Source organism: Dermacentor variabilis, chromosome 6 (assembly GCF_050947875.1).
Source record: "Dermacentor variabilis isolate Ectoservices chromosome 6, ASM5094787v1, whole genome shotgun sequence".
NCBI classification, from domain to species: Eukaryota; Metazoa; Arthropoda; class Arachnida; order Ixodida; family Ixodidae; genus Dermacentor; species Dermacentor variabilis.
The window spans coordinates 153,149,635-153,169,984 of record NC_134573.1 but is presented as its reverse complement, the minus strand read 5'-3'; the positions used below and the strand labels follow the sequence as shown (position 1 = coordinate 153,169,984).

Here is a 20,350-nt window from a genome sequence, read left to right as displayed (position 1 = left end):
GTGCTACAGTATCATAATGTGCATCTTTACCAACTCGCCCAACTTTCAGCGCTTTTATAAACGTGCTAGTTTAGAGCGTGCTCCTTCCGATGCCTTCTATGTTTGTTCCTTACAGACGCGTAAGTTTGTTAAAGTTGAGCCGCTTTACATCTGTCTTCTCTGTTCGCACTAAGTTTGGCGGAGGCTATATATTTGTATGTAATAGCCATCCGGTTGTGACTGAAGCTACCATAGAGAATACAACGTTAGCCAATAGTGGAGTAGACGCGCGGGGGTTCACCGGTGAAAGAGCAAACTACGCGCGGGTGCAGTTTAAAGCCGATTTACGCTCACCAAACTTCGCCGTTGATTTTTCTTACGTGTCCAAAAAGTGTCACGTCTGTGGTTATCCTGAGATAGATCATACGAGATATAAAGAAGAACCTCTCAGACTTAAAAAGAAGTTGAGAAATAAAGCTGAAGATATAGTGAGCTACGCTTTTGTCGTACTACTCATATACCCAACAGGAATATATATATATATATATATATATATCCCAACCCTCGCAATCAGATGCATTTCTTAAACACTGAATGATAATGCTTGGGCAGTGACTATGGGTCAGGTGCGGTGGCAACTACGCGGGAAAAAAAGAAGACGTAGCTGGCCGTTCGGAATCATAATGGTCAGCTGCGATCAAAGGCTCGTCAAGGATGATACGAAGAAAGCCGACGTTGCACACGATCTCTTCAAGGGTCAACTGAAGAAGTTGTGATCAGTCACTGCCCGCTGCGGAGGTCTGCTAAGAACAGTCACAAAATACAGCATCCGAGCGCAGTACGTCTCCTTCGCGGTTAGTTTTGTCCCCATAGCGTCGTCTAGATAAGTGGTTAGATGAAGCCAAGCGAAGCAGCGCGAGTGGTAGTAGAGTTTATTGGCAACGTTATGGGCAAGTGGCGCATGCGGCAGGACAGCACTTCTGTGTCGTTTTTCTTGTTTCAGAACGCCATGCTTCGTCGCGGTAGCAACAAGTCATGCTCGCGACACTTCGGCATTTGTGTTAGTCGCAGTGTCAAGCCGTGCTGTTCGCATGCTTCGCATCGCCGCCAGCTGGCGCTGCGGCGGCAGGCTGGGGCAGGGCTTCCGGGTTACCGGCGTGCGGCGGTGCGGGATGGTGCGGCTGGTGGTGGTGCGGATGCTGGTGCGGGTGGTGCTCGGCCGGTGGCAGCAGCCTGTGCAGCCTCATCCCGTTCTCTTGGGTCAGGTGTCGCAGCTGGTGCAGCTGCTCCTCGACTTCGGCCAGGCGCCGCAGGGCCTCTCGCAGCAGGGGCGTGAAACAGGGCACGTCCACCTCGCGGTTGCTGTACGACGGCGCTGCTGTGGACGAAACGAACAAAAAATTGCCTCTTCACTATCGCACTTCCTCGGAAACGAAATTTCACGATGTTTTCTCAACGTTGGCGTGCGCGCAAAATATTTTGCCTTTGTAAGCTTTGTAACTTGGATGAATCAATTCATATATATATATATATATATATATATATATATATATATATATATATATATATACATATATATATATATATATATATATAGAGAGAGAGAGAGAGAGAGAGAGGTGACCTACCTCCACATCTACCACGTGACCGGCTTCCCACACTTCACCATACACATATTTCTTTCCATTTTGACGCTTCTAATGCTAACGCATTAAAAGTGCGTTTAATCGCTTCGCAGCCTGAAAATTGCGCTCGCCGGCTTTCGCGTTTTGCGCCAGCGGCAAGCAGCGTACGGGTTCTTCCCCCTAGTCTGTAGGCGTCACCTCCGCGACTTTTCAATGTAGTGCTCACCATTGCAGACGCAGGTGGGACATCGTCCTTCTGGCGCGGTCTCTTCGGGCCTGCATCCCGGAGCGCACTGCACCATGGGGCACTGCTCAGGCCCGTCGCAGTCGCACACCTGGCAGCCGTTTGGGCCCAACTTGGTGCCCCGGCATCTGGGTCCCGAGCACAGTGGCGTTGGGCAAGGCTCGGACGTGGTCGCCGACGGCTCGGTTGGGACACCTGCGCATACGTCATCGACGCCATTGTTAGTGCATGTCCAGAACACCGCTTCTAATACATTTCGCGTGTACGCAGCTTCCCTGGTGATAACGTCGCTGATGGCTATAGCTGTACCAACGAAAAATGCTATGGCCTCACTCCCGTTTGATCCTCTGGTCATATGTCGTCAGTGCAGCTGTATGTTGGGCGTGCTGGTAAGCACATTTTGCTAAACCGTCGTGGTTGCTCAGTGGCTATGGTGTTTGGCTGCTGAGCACGAGGTCGCGGGATCGAATCCCAGCCATGGCGGCCGCATTTCAATTCCGCGATTCGATCCCGCGACCTCGTGCTCAGCAGCCCAACACCATAGCCACTGAGCAACCACGGCGGGTAGTTTAAGTTTGGGGTTGAACTTGCAAATGTGCAACGGGTTATTAGGACGCGGTATATAGAGAGCACGTGATTGATTTTGACCCCCTGAGTTGTATTTTCTTTCTTTTCCTTTCTTCTTCTTTTTTTTTACCCGCTGTGGTTGCTCAGTGGCTATAGTGTTGGGCTGCTGAGCACGAGGTCGCGGGATCGAATCCCGGCCACGGCGGCCGCATTTCGATGGGGGCGAAATGAGAAAACACCCGTGTGCTTAGATTTAGGTGCACGTTAAAAGAACCCCAGGTGGTCAAAATTTTCGGAGTCCTCCACTACGGCGTGCCTCATAATCAGAAAGTGGTTTTGGCACGTAAAAACCCAAATATTCTTCTTCTTCTTTTTTTTTGGGGGGGGGGGGGGGGGAGGCGTGCGCCTAAAGACCGGCACACGGTCGTTTTTGCGTTTCGCCCCCATGGAAAGGTGGGCGCCGTGGATGGGTATCGAACCCAAGACATCATATGCTCAGTAGCAGAACGCTGTAACCACTGAGGCACCGCGGTGCGTGGAACAGTTCAGGTGTCCGTTTCGAGAGAGATAGAGCGAAGGTGTCCAGGACAAGAGGAAAGAAAAAGGCGATAAACACTTTGGTTAAACCGATTATTTGCGCGACAGTTGACGAGTTTCTTCGAAATCCGTGCTGGTCGGCTAAGGGTATGGCTAAGGGTATGGTTCCCTGTGGAAGAAAGGAAGTTCAATGTATCAGTTTATGTATGAAGCACATATGTATATGAACTATGAAAGAAGTACGATGTCTGGTGTATGATCTTTTATGTATACGTATGATAGCGTATGTATGATATATATTGTTTTGCGTATACAGTACAATATTGTATGTATATTGTACTATATTATGTATGAAACGGTGATAAGCGAAAATCGTCTAGAGCCAGAAGTGAGGTTACTGTCGCCTATACGCAATGAATCATCAGTATTTCGCTCTCTGGCGCAAATTTAGAGGTGGGAAACAAGCCAAGGCTCGATAAAAGAAACGCAAGATGCTATTCGCTCAGATCTGCAATTTGCTAAATTTCACCGCGACAGCAGTGTACTTGCACAGGTCATCATTGGATAACGTGCGGCAGTGGCTTCACTTCACATTGCCTGCAGTACAGCAAAGAGCACCGTTGCCATAGCAACTGTCTTAGCAGCTGCATGGCGGAGGAAACCCGTAGAACACGCTCATCCGGGACATTTACCTGAACACCACATAAATGGACATAGAGCTGACTTGCCGAGCTAAGAGTTACGTGTCGCGTTCGTATTCACTATAGTCGGTTCGGTCTGAGCGACGTCGAGACAGGCTGCTTCTGCTCGACTGTACATGTTATAATATATAGTTGACTTAGCCTGACCCACATGCAGCGCACATGTGAACGCGACCCGCCGCGGTTGCTCAGTGGCTATGGTGTTGGGCTGCTGAGCACGAGGTCGCGGGATCGAATCCCGGCCACGGCGGCCGCATTTCGATGGGGGCGAAATGCGAAAACACCCGTGTGCTTAGATTTAGGCGCACGTTAAAGAACCCCAGGTGGTCAAAATTTCCGGAGTCCTCCACTACGGCGTGCCTCATAATCAGAAAGTGGTTTTGGCACGTAAAACTCTCAATACTATTACTACTATGTGAACGCGAACGGCTCGGTTCGATACGGCCATCGGCGATGCACGGTATACGCTGTGTTCTCTTACCTCGCCTCAAGCTGCCGTGCAGCGATTTCGACTCGTTAGGTACATAGACGAGCTCGCGTAAATGTCGTCGCGTAGGGCCGTCCGCGTGATTTCCCAAGCTGGTTCAGGCCGCACAAGTTAACCTGACTATGGGTGAACAAGCTGACGCCAGGAAAAGCGTGGCGATTGCGAAATCTTCATTATAGAAAACGTTCTTCAAAATGCAGCCCCCCATTCGTCTCGCCAGTGAAAGATATGCGCCACGAGAGTACAATCGGAACAATGTTCGCTGCACACAGAAAAGAAGAAAAACAAAGAAAGAAAGTCGCGGTATGTAGGGAAAAAATACGTATTAGTGCACAGTCGATTCATATCTAATGAAAGTTCGGAACATTAGCGCCATTAACGTTAGACACTGCAATAATGAGACTGCGTGAACTCCGTTATACCTCAAGTCTGTTTATTTTTTAAATATATTTATTGAATCTTTCGCGCAGGCAAAACAAAAATAAAAGAAATAACGGGGATGAAGTGCTTTATCCAGTGAGTACGCCTTTTAACGAAATATATTTATTAAGAGCACTCACCGGAATCAGCGCTTCAAATTACTAGCCGCTGCTGTAAATGGCGCATTATACGCGATGGCACGATGACCCTGGCACACTTAAAATGATGGCCTCAGAGATCTGGCAGCGCGCCCATTCTCAGAGTATGCGGAGAATTAAAACGCGCACCCCTTTGGCACCCCTGCGAGAGGGAAATGAGCGCACCACGCGTGGTGTCCCAGCATCAATTCCGCGCGCACGCGCTGACCGCCGTACATATATACGTTACTGATGTTGTACTCGGAAGGTGAGGAGAAACGCGAATTGCAAATATCTGGCTCAATCGCGCACTCAATAAGTCGCTTTCGATTATACCGATTTCGTTACATTTTGATCGGCTAAGCCGCCGACGGGATATGCCTGCGTCGCTCCAGCGAGTCATTATGGGATGAGCCTTTAACGTCTACTCGGCAGTGAAACCGTCCCAGAAAGTGGTCGACCAAGAACGACGGAGCGCGCAAATTTCAAATGAATTTCTCTGCTGATCTGTATAAGTCGCCAATATAAGCATCTGCCGATGATATATACATATGTACGAATATGAAAATGTGACCACGCGTTGCCACTCACCTGTCGTCTCTGCGAGGAACAGCGCCGCGACGAGGACGCCCAGAGCGATGCAACTTGTCCGCGGCTTCATCTTGAGATCGCGATGACTGGAAGTCGCGGGGGGATCCGGCCTTTTCGACTCTTTCCAGCTAAAGAGTGCCGACTGTAGCCGCGCCTTCCCGTGTGCCTTTCGCCACTCTCTTCTACACGCAAGGAGCGTGCGCGACTGGTGGCAGCAGGCGTCTGCCTATCGCCGCCCTCCGCGACGATAACACGTAATCGGAAAAGAAAGAACGCGATCCGCTTACGACGCGGCGCCGAGATTCTGTCCCCTTCATTTTGCACTCTGCCTCTCCCTCTTGTTCTCCCTGTATTTCTCTCGGCTGCTGTCGACCTCCGCGGCCCGACAGTGCCGTGATTAAGATTGAAAACAACTCGACGCTTCCTCTTTTTTGGGACTTTGAACTGGGGGGTTGACACTGAGCGAGCACAGTAGCGAGGGTCTTGTCGGAAGTGTCTTGTCGAGTGCTGAACTAATGCAGTTGAGACTCGGCATAAGAAAAAAGCGATATATCGAATTATCCGGTGTAACGAAGTAGATGGATATCTTTCACGGTCGCCTTATATTTGGGTAACTGTTTGCACTTCAACAACGCCAAGGACACGTACGCAAGATCCGACGCGGTGTTTTAACACCAGAAACTGCGGTCGGGAAAGTATAGGCGCTGGTTGCTGATGTAAACCGCAGACCGAGACCCCAGCTGTACTACCGAGGCTTCAGGCTGCGGGACAAGAAACACGTGCCCATGGAGGCACTGGCCGCGACGCGTTAAGTCGATCGGCAAGATCGAGGCAGGGCCTCTGAATGACGCTTATATACTTTTACCCCTCTAAACCTTAATGTTTTTTTTTTCTCCCCTGATCCAATATCTTCATTTCTATTTCAGACTTTGTCCTCTGGCAGTCCCTTTGGTTTATTTTACTCTCTTGTACGTACACATTCTCGTCAGCTGAGACCGCCCCTCTTTATAACCTGCGCTGTTATCACCGACACGACGTGCAAAGAGGATTTTTCTCCAACGCACTATCATGACGTGGCAGTTAACTGCTCACCATTCATAATGTATTGTTCTCACTTCCGTGTACCCACTTTTCTTTAGCTCAGTGAAACTTTGAATGCTTAGCAAGTACATTAGATTATTTTGCTACAGGGTCCCAGTTTCTTACACGCATTTTTTTGCAGCGACAACTACTATGCAGAGTTGAAAGTGCATCTCGTGCATGCGTCGTGCTCACGGCTCACGCACGATGTGATAGCTGCAGGAATATCAGCTGGAATGGCAGAGCTTATACCGACAGTAGGTACCCCAGGACCGGGTGCCCTGCAGGGACCATAGAGCTAGTATAATTAACGACCCCGCAACGTGCCTGCATGGTGTGCCCCAGGATTGCGCAAAAGACACAAAAGCCCGTGAAGAGACTGATTTGGCTTGGAAAGGGTGAGAAAAGCTTGGAAATCTGAGATATTTGACAAGCAGAGAAGAGTCCGAGATTTGGGATTGAGGCGACAGAAGCGCGTGAATCATACAGAGGCATGCAGCGCCTGACGCATCAAACACCAACCCACCGTGGTGAAGTAATGGCTATGGCATTGCGCTACTATGCCCGAGGGCGCGGTATCGAATCCCGGCCGCAGCGGCTTCATTTCCAAGGGGGTGACATGCAGAAACGCCCGTGTACCGTTCGTTGGGAGCATGTTAAAGAACCCCAGCTGGTCAAAATTAATCCAGTGTACCTTGCCTCACTACGGCGTGCCTCTTAATCAAATCGTGGTTTTGGCGCGTAACACACCAGAATTTAATTTAAATAAATCACCACTGAGAAGTTAGCAGAACTTGGATTTTGCTCGAGCACTGTACTCTGCATATGCTGCTGTAGCATTGCCGTTCGATGGAAAGACACACGGTGTGCCTTTTCACCGAACATCCGTGCCTGTGACATAACCTGCATGAAAATTCCATAAACTTTGCAGGTCTAAAAGATGTTTTTATATGGCAGCGTTTCTCGCGTCGGCGTGTTTTTCGTTCGTACCAGGTTGCATATGTTACTTTTCTGAGAACAAAAGCATTAGTGAGGAAAGCAAATGCCAATACGTTCCCACGGCACAATGCATAATTATATGGGATATTGATAACATGCAAAACCGTATTTGCACAAATATTTGAAAGGCCGTATTTACACGAGCCCCTCTGAAATTTTCGGATTAGTAGGCGGCCACCCCAGTCTCCCCTCCCATCCCACCTTCCCTGTCACGGGCCAAGGAACACTGGTCACTTCATATGTACCGCTGGCTATGTACTGTTATTCAATAACAAAAAACTTACGGTGCTGAGTAGAATCAAGCCCACGCCATATATGTACATTCAAATAGGACGCGCGCCATGCGCGTACTTCGCGGCCGCGCCGCTAGATGGCCTGTAGTGTCTAGAGGCAAGCGTGAGAGAGGAGCCCGGCTTAAGTATACACGCTTTATGCATGACGCGTTTCGGCGGTGGCATTATACGGTGTGTCGCTACACTGCTTCACTGATAATCGCATTAACGTCGACAGTCATCCTGAGATGGTTTCTGCCAGAATATCTCTTTTCTAACACGTCGAACTTGATCTCAGACCAGCTCTCACTCGCGTACAAGAGCCTTCGTTCGCTCGGCTGATCATCGCGAGGTTAGAAGTCTTTTGCACGACTCATTGTCCTCTCGGTTGCGCCCACCCAGCATTCCGAAACGCAAAACGTGAGAAGAAAAAAATATAAAAAATAAAATAAAAAACATCTTCTTCCTTCCCTTTCCAATAAAATATTATGCTAGGTGTTTTCTTAAAATCACACAAAATATGTTTTCTGGGCTATATTCAGGTGCCTTGCGCATGCACACGCACGAAATGCCTGCAACAACAGCAGCGCCCCAGATGTGGCTGTAATCGCACTGCCCTGGTAACTGTAGGAGAGAGAACGAACTCCTTCAGAATATACAGTAATTTGTGACTTTTGAAAGTTAGAATTCTTCAAAAGGAGCCCATCTGACCTTTTCCTTACTTAACGTGGAAATTAAAATGTAGTAAAAGTGAATTAAGTCTCACATGGTAAGCGTAATGCCGTTGATTGAAAACACGGATGAGTCAAACGCCATTGTGTAGTCGAGAGAATGATTCTGAGAAGTCGCGCTGTACATTTTACAGCGAAGCTGTTAAGCGCTAGTTACCCCAGGATATCGTGTCCGTGTGTAGACACAAAACTATCATCATCAGTATTGGCTTCAGCGTCGTTGTCTTATTCCACAGCTGGCTCGTTGGCGCTACCGCGCGAACGCGCCACTGCTACCGCGTTCGTCGTCATTAATTAATTAATTGAGAAACGCAAATACGTAATCAATTTTACAGCGAATTACAGCGAAGCTGTTAAGGGCTAGTTTCCCTAGGATCGTGTCCGTGTGTAGACGCAAAACTCCCCATACGTGGGCCGATCCGGAAGATAGTCCAATGCTGGGTCGACTCGCGACGGAGGTGAAGCAGGTGTGAAGCACTCACCATACATGGGCCGATCCCGAAGATAGTGCAATGCCGGGCCTAACCATTCGCACATTAACATTCACAGCTTCGCTGGTCCTGCTTCTCCGCAGAGTGGAAGGGCTCGGATATCTTTTTTCCCTTTCGTTTACTGAACGGCCATGTGGCGCTACATTGAGCAAATGCCCATTTGTAGCACTGTAGCAAGTTTTATCCGCCATCGGCAATACAGGCACCACACATCGCCACAATGTCGTAAAACCGAAACTTACATTTTGAAATATCATAGACAAAAGAAATGCCTGCGAATTGCTTTGACAGCTACCACACAAGATCAAAATAAAAAAATGGATAAACAGCCAAGAGACCTGTCGTACTTAGAGAATAGTTATCATTGCTTGCTTTCGCAGAACATTTGGTAAACGTGTTGTGATTATTTTTCAGAGCCGCACACTTTAAAAAAGCTTTTGAAGCCCTAAACTCATATGATGAGCTACTTAGTAAACGAAAACGTTTTTGTTTAGCTGAGTACGTTATAACGAAGCTGCCAGCCTGGGACTGAAGGATGTTCTGTCTTGTTTTGCTTTTGCGCCTCGCGCAGCCTCGCACCGCGCGGGGCGCCACGCCACAGGGAGCTACCGCACTAAAATTAAGTATGGCGGCTGTGGTGCAAGATCACGGAAGCAAACATGTGGACGAAAAAGAGGATATTATAGAAGACGGTGATGAGGAGGATGACGCCGAGGACGACGCTGGACCCCAGGACGCCGCCAAGAAAAAAAAGAAACGGAAGAAGAAGAAAAAGAAAGGTGGAGGCCCTAAACCCCTGCTGGCCGTACTCCGGCCGTCCCACATGGCTTCATTCTGTTGGCGCTTACCTTATTTGTTTACTAGCGCGTGAGGGCACGTATTCATTAACATTTGAATGCCACTTCTGTGACCTGATGAACGATAGCAAAATGCGTATTTATCTAAGCCCTCACATTTATCCGCTGCTTCGCCAGCGCCCAGTTTACTAGTGCCCTACCTGTGCATGTTTGGTTGCCCGCGACTGCTAAAAATACGACGCAGAGGGAGACCGCTGAAATGCAGGCGGGTCGTTTTTTGCTGACACAAACAGCTGTTGTCGTATGTACATTTCCCTCCTCATTCACGTGTCGAAGCGGTGATCAGCCTGCGCCGCGCACTTTTGTTATCGGCTTGTATTGTTTCTCACCTAGTCCTACTCCTCGTTAGGTCCTCAAGAAGCCAACGGGATAGAGCCAGGGTCAACTCAAGTGTCAGAGGTAGCAGCCGCGCTCGAGAACCAGCATATCGATGGCACAGGCGACAAGACCGAGGAGAAAGGTAATTGCCTCCCTTTCTCTCTTCGGACCACGTTTTTCTGCGATCTGATGTGGCTACTAAGCATAATAGTGCATTACGCAAACAGCATAAAAGATAAAAAATAGAAGTCTCCAGGCCCATCGAACCTTGACTTCTTTTTTCTTTTCTTTTCTTTTTCTGCTTTCGCCACGGGGGCATGCTGTAGCACTTAAGTTCATCACTTTTGTCATATTGTTTCTTTGTTGCAGTAGAGACTGCAAACTGCTTCAAAGAATGGCTCTGTAATTTTCCTGTCAATAATAAGTTATTTCATTTGCACACGTGCCATGGTGTCTACAAAACATAAAAGAAAAAGAAAGCAAGTCATATGTAATTGTAACTTGGTTTTCTGAGATGTTCTTTCTGGTTTTGTTATGCACATTTTTATGTGTTCCCTCAGTTTTGCACTTGATACATTCATTTCCTAAGTTAATCATAATTGCAAACGACATTCTACTTCTAGGTGATGGAGAGGAAGCAAAGAAGAAGAAAAAGAAGAAACCTAAAGGTAATTCTGGTTACACAGTGTAATAATTACTATCAAGCCTATTATGGTAGCACACTAAGCCTCTTCCATTTTTGGAGTTCTGGCAGCCAGATGGCAGCCAGCTAGTGCCGGTCCTGATAGGAAGTCACGTGGCCTGGGTTCCCAAGACAACCCGAACCTGCCCGAAGTTTGCAAAATCGAACGCCGGGACAGATGGCCAAATGTAAACATGCTACCAGCATGGCAGCGCCCGGCGAGGCTGGCACACACGGTGTAGTTGGCCCATTTATGCGTTGCCAGCTTGAAAATTTATAGTTGCATTCAGGGATACGATCACTTTCGCGCAACTGTGCACAGGACGTGCACTGGGCCCACCTCACCTTGTGCAGCGCTACAGATGGCCTCCGATGCATCCGGTGACAAGACGCGAAATCGTGCATAAGTGATTGTATCCTCGCCCACCGGCGACATTGGTGAGTTGGCGTTGTGTCATCACTTCACAAGACATGAAAAAGCAGGATATATAGCGTGTCTTGTGTGCATAAAATTTCGTGCCGACCTGCTTGGGCTTCGATTTCAGAAAGTTTGTTGTGGCTGATGGTGCTTCTCATTTGGACCCTAAGGAGCTGGGAACGCGGCTGGCGCGTGAAAATGCACGCTGCCTGTGACCAGCGACAAGTTTCACACAAAAAACAACATTGGTCGCGATCATGAGAGCAATAAGCCAATGTACGTGTGTATAATGTACATGTGCCGAATACTCAACCAGTACATTCTTACATCAACGGCCTGCAGTTCGGACGCTTATCGGTTTCGAGCTGCCATCCAAGCACACGACGGAGAGACAGAGCGAACGCGGGCTACAGCTGCAACGCCTTCGCTAACTGCAGAAAGAGCAGGTATCTCTGCATACATACCTGAGATATGTGAAACAACTTGCATGGAACATGATGCAGATAACATGCACGCATGAGAGTGCGGCATGCTGATCACCGCGAAGAAGCCTTGGGGACATACACACACAAACGCCTCAAACAGTTCACCACTGCTCTTATCGCACCGCTTCGCAATGCGGAACGGTGCGTTAGCACCTAAAAAGATAATGCTAGAAGTAAGGAAATTGGAAGATGACTGTAGACAGTTGGCTGGGCGAAGTAAATTTAAGTTCTCAAGCGCCTGCGTTGCAATCCGTGAAGTCTCCACAAGAATGGTGGCGAGCGCCCATCGCCTCATTTAGTCGTCTGCTAGCCAGAGAGCAGCCAGACCAAAATCGACCTAGCAGATTCTGGCAGCCCGTGGGTAACCAGAACTGTCCAGCCCTAGCAAAACGAATGCCCAGCAGAAGTGTGTGGCGCGGTGGGTTGAGCAACCAGAGAAAAACGAAGACGCTCTGCCTGCCTCTGGCAGCCTGCGGGCAGCCAGAAGTGGGAAATCGAAAAAGCCCACTGATTGAGGCCTTCTGGGCTGCCATATTTTAGTGATGCCTTTTCTCATCCTATTCCTTTTCTCACTTTGTCATTTGTCAGAGTGATGCTCTGCGCATTATCTGTTGAATCAGTTGGCCGTGAACGTTGGATGATAAGGGTAGCATAGCATTGAGCAGAAGGAATTGCGAAGGAGTCACGGCCCCTCTTTTTTTATATAGCTGGGGTAGTGCTGCAGTTCACTGAGATGCAAAAACACATCGAGATTTCAGTGCACATGAAATGTTCCTTTATGTTCTCTAATTGCTCTTTGCTGCCACTTGCTTTTTTACCAGTTCTGCAGCTCTGGGATTTAAATTAATCGGTAATGGCTATCATGTTTGAAAGGAATTGGTGGGGCATGTCGGCACTGAAAAAGGTAAACTGTTGGAAGCAGGGCTGCCATAAGGTAATTCATTTCGCTCAATTCTATTTGTTCCTTATCATCCAGTGCGCATTGCTTTTCCTCTCACGTTTAACTGTCAAAGTCAAGCAGCCGCTTTCTTTTGCACATGCAACTCTCGTGCGAGCTGTCAGTGGCAGACGCCATCATTCCAAATTGGTGAAAAAGTGCACAATTTCAAAAATGTGGTCTTTGAGCGCTGACAAAGTGCTGCCATCTTCATAGTACAAAATAAAGACTAATAAATGCGCCCCTCCTGCGTTGACAAAATGGCCGCCATCCATGCTGTAGAACACGTGAACTGAATCAACGCAGCCTTCGAGGCACGAAAAAGACCCTGACGACTATGTAAAAAATAAGATAGCCACAGATTTCAAATATTGGCGCTGCAGCCATTTATGTAATAAAGGAAAAATATAAGTGTACATGCTGAGGGCATCTAACTCTCTTTGAAAATGGGATTACTGCCATTGACGAGCTGAGCTCGTCCAAAACACCTAAAGGGTTAAGGTATGCCCTTGCTTTTTTCTATGTTTCAACACATTTCGTTAGGTTTTAGGTTTTGCTGAACTGAACATGATTTGAGTTTCAGTATATGGACAGTCTTGACTTCTTGATGCAAGAGCATGCACACTTGCACTCTCGCGCCTGCGTTGGTCATTAGGTTATTTTATTTTAAAAGTGCAAGCATCCTGAAATTGTCGAAGTGAAGCTATTACTGTGTAATAGAATTCGGAAGCATCGCATCAGTGACTTATGTGATCAAGAAGGGAAAAAGGCATGTGCTAGGAACCAGCATAGTTTGATTGGTTGGTTCGGCAAGTGGAACTCTCTCTTCTTGGCAATCCACAGGTCCAAAGCAGCAGACTGACCCGCCATCGATTCCGATCTGTGATCTGTTCCCCGATGGTAACTTTCCAATTGGAGAGGAAGTGGAACACCCCATCCCAAATGACAGGTGTGAACATGATTGATACTATTACATTTCAGGTTTATTTTTCCTTACAGACCATATCTTGATTATCAGGGAGTGCATTCGTAAAGTGCTGCATGGCAATGGGAAAACGATGCGTACTGACTTGACTAGATACATAGGTGGAGAGTGATTGGTATATCTAACCTTTGAAGAAGACAAAAAAAAAATGAAGGGGCTATAGTAATGTATGTGAATAGATGTTCAAAGTAGTTTCCATTGTTCGACAGTTGCAACAAAAATGAAATATTTGGTTTGTGAAATACTTGAGTTGAGTATAAGTAGTCCCCACTTTGAACATTAAGTAGTCCCCACCCTTCACTCTTGATCTCTAGCGTTTGCGATAAGCTTCTTCAAAAGATCAAACAGGCAAGGGAGGGCACTAACACAAAAAAGCCATTTGGTAGGAAGAGATTACATGTGATTCCTTATCACTCCGGGCACAGGGTGTACCACAATCTCAAGAAGGTGGCGCAAAGGTAGAGTGTTAATCTTCTCTTCAGTGCACCGTGTAAGCTGACCAAGATATGCCCTATGATGACAAAAGCAAAACCCGAACCATGCTCTAAGAATCATGCAGCGCAGTACACGGCTTGCAAAAGTAATGTCATATGAGGTACCCCTAAGTTGCCAACAGGTTTATATCGGTCAAACCGGACGGTGTTTTAATGAAAGTGTGCGTGAGCACAATTGGGCCGTAAATAACAATGCGGGGGGCCATCTGGCAGAACACTGTAAATGTCACAATTGCCGTCCGTATCTTCGCGACACCAGGTTTCTGGCACGGTCTAGACATAGACTAGAACGGGAGACATTAGAAGCTTTCTACATTGCAAAGGCCGAAGGCACGTGCATTAGCTGCCCTTCAGTGACGCTTACCGAAAAAGAGATAGCTTTTCTAATGAGATAGGGAGGTCGCGATGTCACGATGGGCCATTCTAAGTTGTATCTATTTAAAGTCCTGTTTCTTCAAAAAAACATTTAGTTGGAAGTAGCGCCTTGTCCGTCGTACATGTTCTTCTTTTAGTCCACGTCTTCTTAGTGTCCTTTTCTTCAAGTGAACATTCACCATTGTCAGAGCGTGTTTTTCCTCCTCTATCCCCCTCCTTCCCTATTATTGTCAATGTCCACTTCACAAAAATTTTCTAGGCACATTCCATGCGAACATGAACCCACCATGTTAGCAGTGCGGACAAGGTTGTATTTGAGTTTAGAGTGATTGAAATGTACTTGCACTTATGCAGCCGTACAGGAAGGAACCGGCTGACTGATCCAGAGAAGAAAGCTCTGGAAAGCATGTCGCAAGAGCAGTACAAGGAGATTAGGCAGGCAGCTGAAGCTCATCGCCAGGTGAGTGCTTGAACTAGCTTTAGGAAACAAATTGCAGCTGTGTGCAAACTTGTAACCACCCATCAGAGTTCGGAATGGAAACTGTGCGCCCAGTAATTTTGCACGGCTATATGAATTGTGTCCAGCCCCTCCACTTGTTTTATTGAATATCTTATAGGGACACTAAAAAGTAAATTGAGTTGGGCTTGGTAAGTTTCACTTCTACAATGCCAAAAAGAAGACACTCTTACAATTACAGGAGGCCTGGTAAGCCAGAAAACATTCTAAGACAAGGCGGGTGTAACGCCACTTTGAAGTTCCCACAGCAGCTTGGTGGGATGCCATGGATAGTGACGATGTGTATTTATCATTAAAGATGAGCTGCAGTGAATTTTAAAGCAGTCAAACACTAAACTCAACAAGTTTTAAGAACATTTACTGGACCATAATAGTCCAAATAAAAAAAAAAGAAACGTTAAAATCCGTGACATTAGACTGCTGGAATTTGCTGCTGAAAGTGCTGGAATTTCGCCTGAAGTTTCAGAAATTAGGCTTGTGCGAATATAAATATTTTTGGTTCGAAGTGATGTTGAAGCAACTGCTAGTAGTACTACAGTCAAAGAATTTTGAAGTGTGTGAATAGTTGGGATTTGCATAAAACCTTGATGCAACAGCCAGAAGAAAAAAATAAGATTGTTGCAAAGATGGAAAGAGCTTCATCTTTGCAAACATATTTTTAAACTGCTGTTATTCAGATATTTATATGCAAAAACGTTTGTTCGACATTTTTGCATTGCCAGCAGTACCAAGCATTTCTTTATGGACTTTTGCTCAATCTTGTGGTTCAGTATACTTGAAATTTGTATTGTCAAGGCTGCGGGAGCGTTCTGCACTTGCCCATCTCGCAACCTGATGTGCATGTAGTGTTGCCACAATGCTGCCGAGTGTTACCTTTACTACATAACCCTGGCAGTTCAGCATTTTGCACAAATTCAGCTCGGTGCTGTTAGCATGCGTGTGAGCTTAATCTTTTCCAGCTGTTCTGTCCAGTAAGCGCATAGACGAACTTGGTGGCGCGCTCGCCATAATTGTCAATTTGTCACCCGTGGTCTCGAACACCACTTCTACAGCCCTCAGTCATGCACATGATCCCAGGCCGGACCCTTAATGAGCCATTCGATAAGCGGAAAACTTGCAGTGGTTTGGTGCCTGCCACCGCACAGGTCAGCAGTGAAATTTCATCATGGCTTCTCTGTCTTGGTTGTTAGGCCTAACAAGTGCTGCTTCACCGGGAGTTTGCAACCAAAGTTAGTTTTTCGCTGAATTAGTGCAGACCGATTCACAGTGACTGTGTGGCTCTTGAAAATCCAAGAAACCAGTTAGCCAACAAAAGCAAGAGTATGGCTACCCTAGTATGGGGGTCAACTTGAACGGCATTCTTTTGGTATAGCCCAGCTAGTACATAAACACAGAGAGGAGCAGGGCACACACACAGGGCTGCATGCGTGTCCTGTTCTTCCTTGTGTCCATGTACTAGTTATGCTACACCGAAAAACCTGCATGATGTACCAACTAGGCCAAATGTCAACACTCAACAACTTGAATGGAGCTGTCTTTCTTCAAGATCACCATTTTTCTTACATGGTGCATGTGGATTCTGTCCGAGAAATTGAGCGAGACGCCGTGCAGAATGCGAAACTTCAGTCACCATTATGCATTAGTTCAATAAAGAATAAGACGGTGCCTCAGAGACGTTCAAATAATCCAACAGGTAAAAAAAAAAAAAAATCGGCTACTCAGCTGTGGTGGTCACATTCTGGTAGAGATGTAATCCAAAACATTCATGTGCTCATATTCTCGTGCATGTTAAAGATCCATTGTTCTTCAAAAGTAATTCCGAGCCCACCACTGTTGCATCTCTCGTAGTCCCAGTGTTGCTTTTAGACAATGGAAACCCGTAATTTGATTTCATTTTTGAAATTTTGCTGGAACACATATTGCCTTCACTTGGAAACAAAAACAATTCTTTTTAAACAGGAACAGATGATCATCAGTGTATGTAGTATAACTACCATATTTGGAGTGTTTGTGAGCAAGTAAGTCAGACATTGGCAACATTCAATATGCAGAAGCAACCGGTGCATTGTTCTCACCTGCAAAATGCATAGAAGTTGCCATGGGATCAAGTTTCATCTATGGCAGCAGGAAGTCCAGGGAACTAAAGGTGCTAATGACTGTGTATTATATAGGCTTGGACAAATATTCTAGATTTTGGAATATTCGATCGAATGTTATGCAATTTGCTATTTGCCTCAGATCGAATTTCAGTACTGCTCAGAATATTCATATTATTCGGAACATGCGAATATATGTTTCAAAACGTAGAATCGAGAGTTATGGCTTTGATAAGCTATTCACATTGCCATTCACATGACTCATAGCCAAAACAAGCCAAAAAACTATGCCGCCATGTCGCCGATCGATTTTGGAGATTGTCAAAGTTTTCGTTTCCATACAGCGTCTCGCTCAATTTTTCAGAAATCATTAGCACACAGAATTCAGGAAAATGGCACCATTGCAGTTGTCTCCCGTATTGTCACTTGCAACATGCACTAGCAGCTGAGCCTCACCCTGAATTTTAAATTCACCAATTTTTTTAAAGCATTAATGAAACTAACCTGAGCCAGCAACGCATCATACTGAGAGTGTGAAACTTTGCTGGAACAAAGGAATGCACAGCTTGCCGTTTTCAAAATGCATGCAAATCACGTGCTGGCAATTCAAATCTGCATCAGCGAATATGAATGCATCATGTGTGTGTATGGCAGCAGTAACAAATTGTGATGCTAGTTTTTAAATTTTCTGTTCGCTTCTTTTGCATTTATTTCTGCATGGCAGAATATGGTGCTGCGGCTATCTGAAGCTCAGATCTCTGCTTTTTATGATGGTTTCGAAATGACAGTGTTATGATGGTTTCGACATGACAGTGCTACGTCAACGGAAAGTCGGGCCAGTCGTGCACTTCAGGGTGCGATTGGACAGCACACTAAAAAAGTGCGATTTTCTCCACTTCAATGTCACTTTTCTTTTTGATATTTCCCCACATCATAAAGAAACACATGAGGGTAGAGTAAATAGAGAATCAGAAATTTTGACTGGTTAACTGGAGTGGTGGGCAGCATTTCCACCGTTGCCCACTGTGGGGAGAACCCCGATTGTCCCTGTGCTCACTCTCTTGCTTCTTTGATTTCAGACACGGCAGTATATGCTGAAAGTTATCAAGCCTGGAATGACTATGATCGATATATGGTGAGTAAGAGAAATGTTTTTCGTTGGATTATTAAAGGGACACTAAAGCGAAACAATAAATCAGTTTAGACTAATGAAGCATTGTTTGAGAACCTTGCAGGCAGTCATGTAAAAAAATTAGTTTGATTATTAGATGAGAAAATGAAGGTCCAAGTATCAGTATTCGAATTTCGCGCCGAAACGCTAGCGCCGGTACGTCGGCGTGACGTCAGGGATTCCAAAATATCTTTTCGCATTTGGGCTGTGTTGGCTGAATAAACGTTCCCGAAACTTGCCATGTTTAATATTTGGTTTCTTTAGAACACAATGTTGTCAATCTGTACCACTATATATAATTAGTAGGCCCTTGAAGATGCCATCAAAATCCAAGACGTCACAGCCCCCAGGTGTGGGAGTAGGCGTCGCCACCCGTATTTCATTCTTGCGCTTTTTCTGGCTTACCAAACGTCTTATCGTTGTAAGAGTAGTGTTTTTGGTGTTGTAGAACGGTAATTTACTGATGCAGAAGAAATAATTTTTCACTTTAGTGTCCCTTTAAGCACTTTTATTTTATTTACGCATACTGCAATTTTGTACGTGATCATAGCAGATTGGAAATGTTGCGATTGTCATCAGCCATGTCCGCTGTCCGTGGTCACCAATCTTGTGGCGTGTAAAATCAGTGATGACAATGAGCCACAATAAAAAGGAGTATATTTTTACTAAGCACAAGGCCCTAGCTGACGGTCATTTGCCTCGGCGGATCAATCTCCCAGCGACTTTGTGTAGGCTGCACGTGATCTGAAGCATGCACTTGCTTCGCTTCCTAGATAGTGGCCAGTCCCTAGCCAGCCTCCATTCTCCTCATCCTCCTCGATGTCGATGCTGGTACAGCAGATTAGTTGTGTGTGCGAATGTGCCGGTTTGTCAAAGAGTTTGGAAGAGAACAAGAAATAAAACGTTACTGCAGCTAAATAAGGATATCATTTTTTTTTCATTTGTGTGTGTGTGTTTGTGTATATGAAACAAGATTGCTTCGAGATGTGTGCTTTGTGCTGACAAATATACCAGGTTGCTTTTACAGCGGCTTGAATGTTGTGTGTGAGTAATTGCATGGGTTATATGCATTGTCTTCCTTATTTTACACAATGTAGTACAGTCGCTGACTGATACTAATTTGAATATGGATTCAAATTCTGACATGCTTAATTATTTGGATTTGGACAGTACTGCCACTGGCCCCACAGGCGTAACGAGGCATCCAAAATTTCTAACATCTTGCATTGTGCTGTGCAATAATTCAAACCCTGACTGCATGACCACTGTGGACTAATGAATGTAGGCGCAGGTCAGCCAGACGTACTAAAGAATCACCCAAGACAGAGGAATGAATTTATACACAGACTGCAGACATGAGACTAGACATAGACACATAAGGATAAATACAGTTAGTACACTTAACAGGTTTGTCGCTAAACTCAGTTCAGCTTCTGCACCATTCACAGTTCCAGTGATGGTAGAGTTGAGCCGCAGCGGTTGGGTAGCGTTGGCTGGGGCGTAGCTCAGCCGCAAGCCGCTACAACAGTGACGTGAGCCGTAACGCAGCGTGGCCTCGGCGGGTGAGGTATGGCGATGAACGCCGCCTTGCAGCCTATCTCGGCAACACAGGAGTCGTAGTGCAAGTCAGCTTCGACAGCGCAGCACGGCGATGAACGCCGCAACACAGCCTGCTTCTGAAGCGTCAGGAGCCGGGGCAAAGCCTGGCCACGGCAGGATCTGCCAGGTAGCCTTCAAGGACAGCGCTGTAAGCCGGGCCAAAGCCTGGTTCAGCAGGGCCAGGGACGTTGGGACGTGGCCCGCCACTTGATCGGCAGTGCCCGGCGACAGTTTCTCTCTATGATAGAAACGGTGATAGAAATGCGATAGAAATAGTTTGTGGGTCCAGAGGCTCGACACACAGTGAGGAAGACGTGGTGAGCCAACATTGCATTTATCTGCTGTATATGAGGGTGCGTATGGCATTTACCAGCACACAATACACATGAACAGATATAACACTTGGAAAAATTCTAAAATGCCTTTGCGGCGCTTCTTTAATTGTCTGAGGCTACGCACAAGAGTTCGTCGACTTCAAGTGTTCGTTGTCACTCCGCCGGCAACTCACCCACCCGTAGTACCATGGCGAGGCTTCACAGTAGGCTGAACAGTCGT

The 20,350-nt window shown here is 46.5% G+C and overlaps 2 protein-coding genes across 3 annotated transcripts in view; one reads left to right on the top strand and one right to left on the bottom strand.

The window, feature by feature from the left end:
- Positions 1 to 894: 894 nt before the first annotated feature.
- LOC142585508 (uncharacterized) lies at positions 895 to 5,500 on the bottom strand. Of its 2 annotated transcripts, none has more exons than XM_075696303.1 (3): positions 5,289 to 5,500; positions 1,831 to 2,043; positions 895 to 1,354 (listed from the first exon to the last, which is right to left on the bottom strand). In XM_075696303.1, exons 1-3 carry the CDS (start codon positions 5,356 to 5,358, stop codon positions 1,053 to 1,055), a joined length of 585 nt encoding a protein of 194 aa, XP_075552418.1. In that variant the 5' UTR covers positions 5,359 to 5,500; the 3' UTR covers positions 895 to 1,052. The 2 variants fall into 2 exon arrangements, with proteins under 2 accessions (XP_075552418.1, XP_075552417.1); XM_075696302.1 differs by having other exon boundaries at positions 895 to 1,357; positions 5,289 to 5,494.
- A 3,966-nt stretch (positions 5,501 to 9,466) lies between these two features.
- Positions 9,467 to 20,350, top strand: part of und (methionyl aminopeptidase und) — a 46,127-nt gene continuing 35,243 nt past the window's right edge. The window contains exons 1-6 of the mRNA XM_075696301.1: positions 9,467 to 9,640; positions 10,068 to 10,178; positions 10,660 to 10,704; positions 13,402 to 13,507; positions 14,767 to 14,872; positions 18,105 to 18,160. Coding sequence (XP_075552416.1) covers positions 9,487 to 9,640; positions 10,068 to 10,178; positions 10,660 to 10,704; positions 13,402 to 13,507; positions 14,767 to 14,872; positions 18,105 to 18,160 — 578 coding nt within the window. The 5' untranslated portion in view covers positions 9,467 to 9,486. The remainder of the gene's footprint in view (positions 9,641 to 10,067; positions 10,179 to 10,659; positions 10,705 to 13,401; positions 13,508 to 14,766; positions 14,873 to 18,104; positions 18,161 to 20,350) is intronic.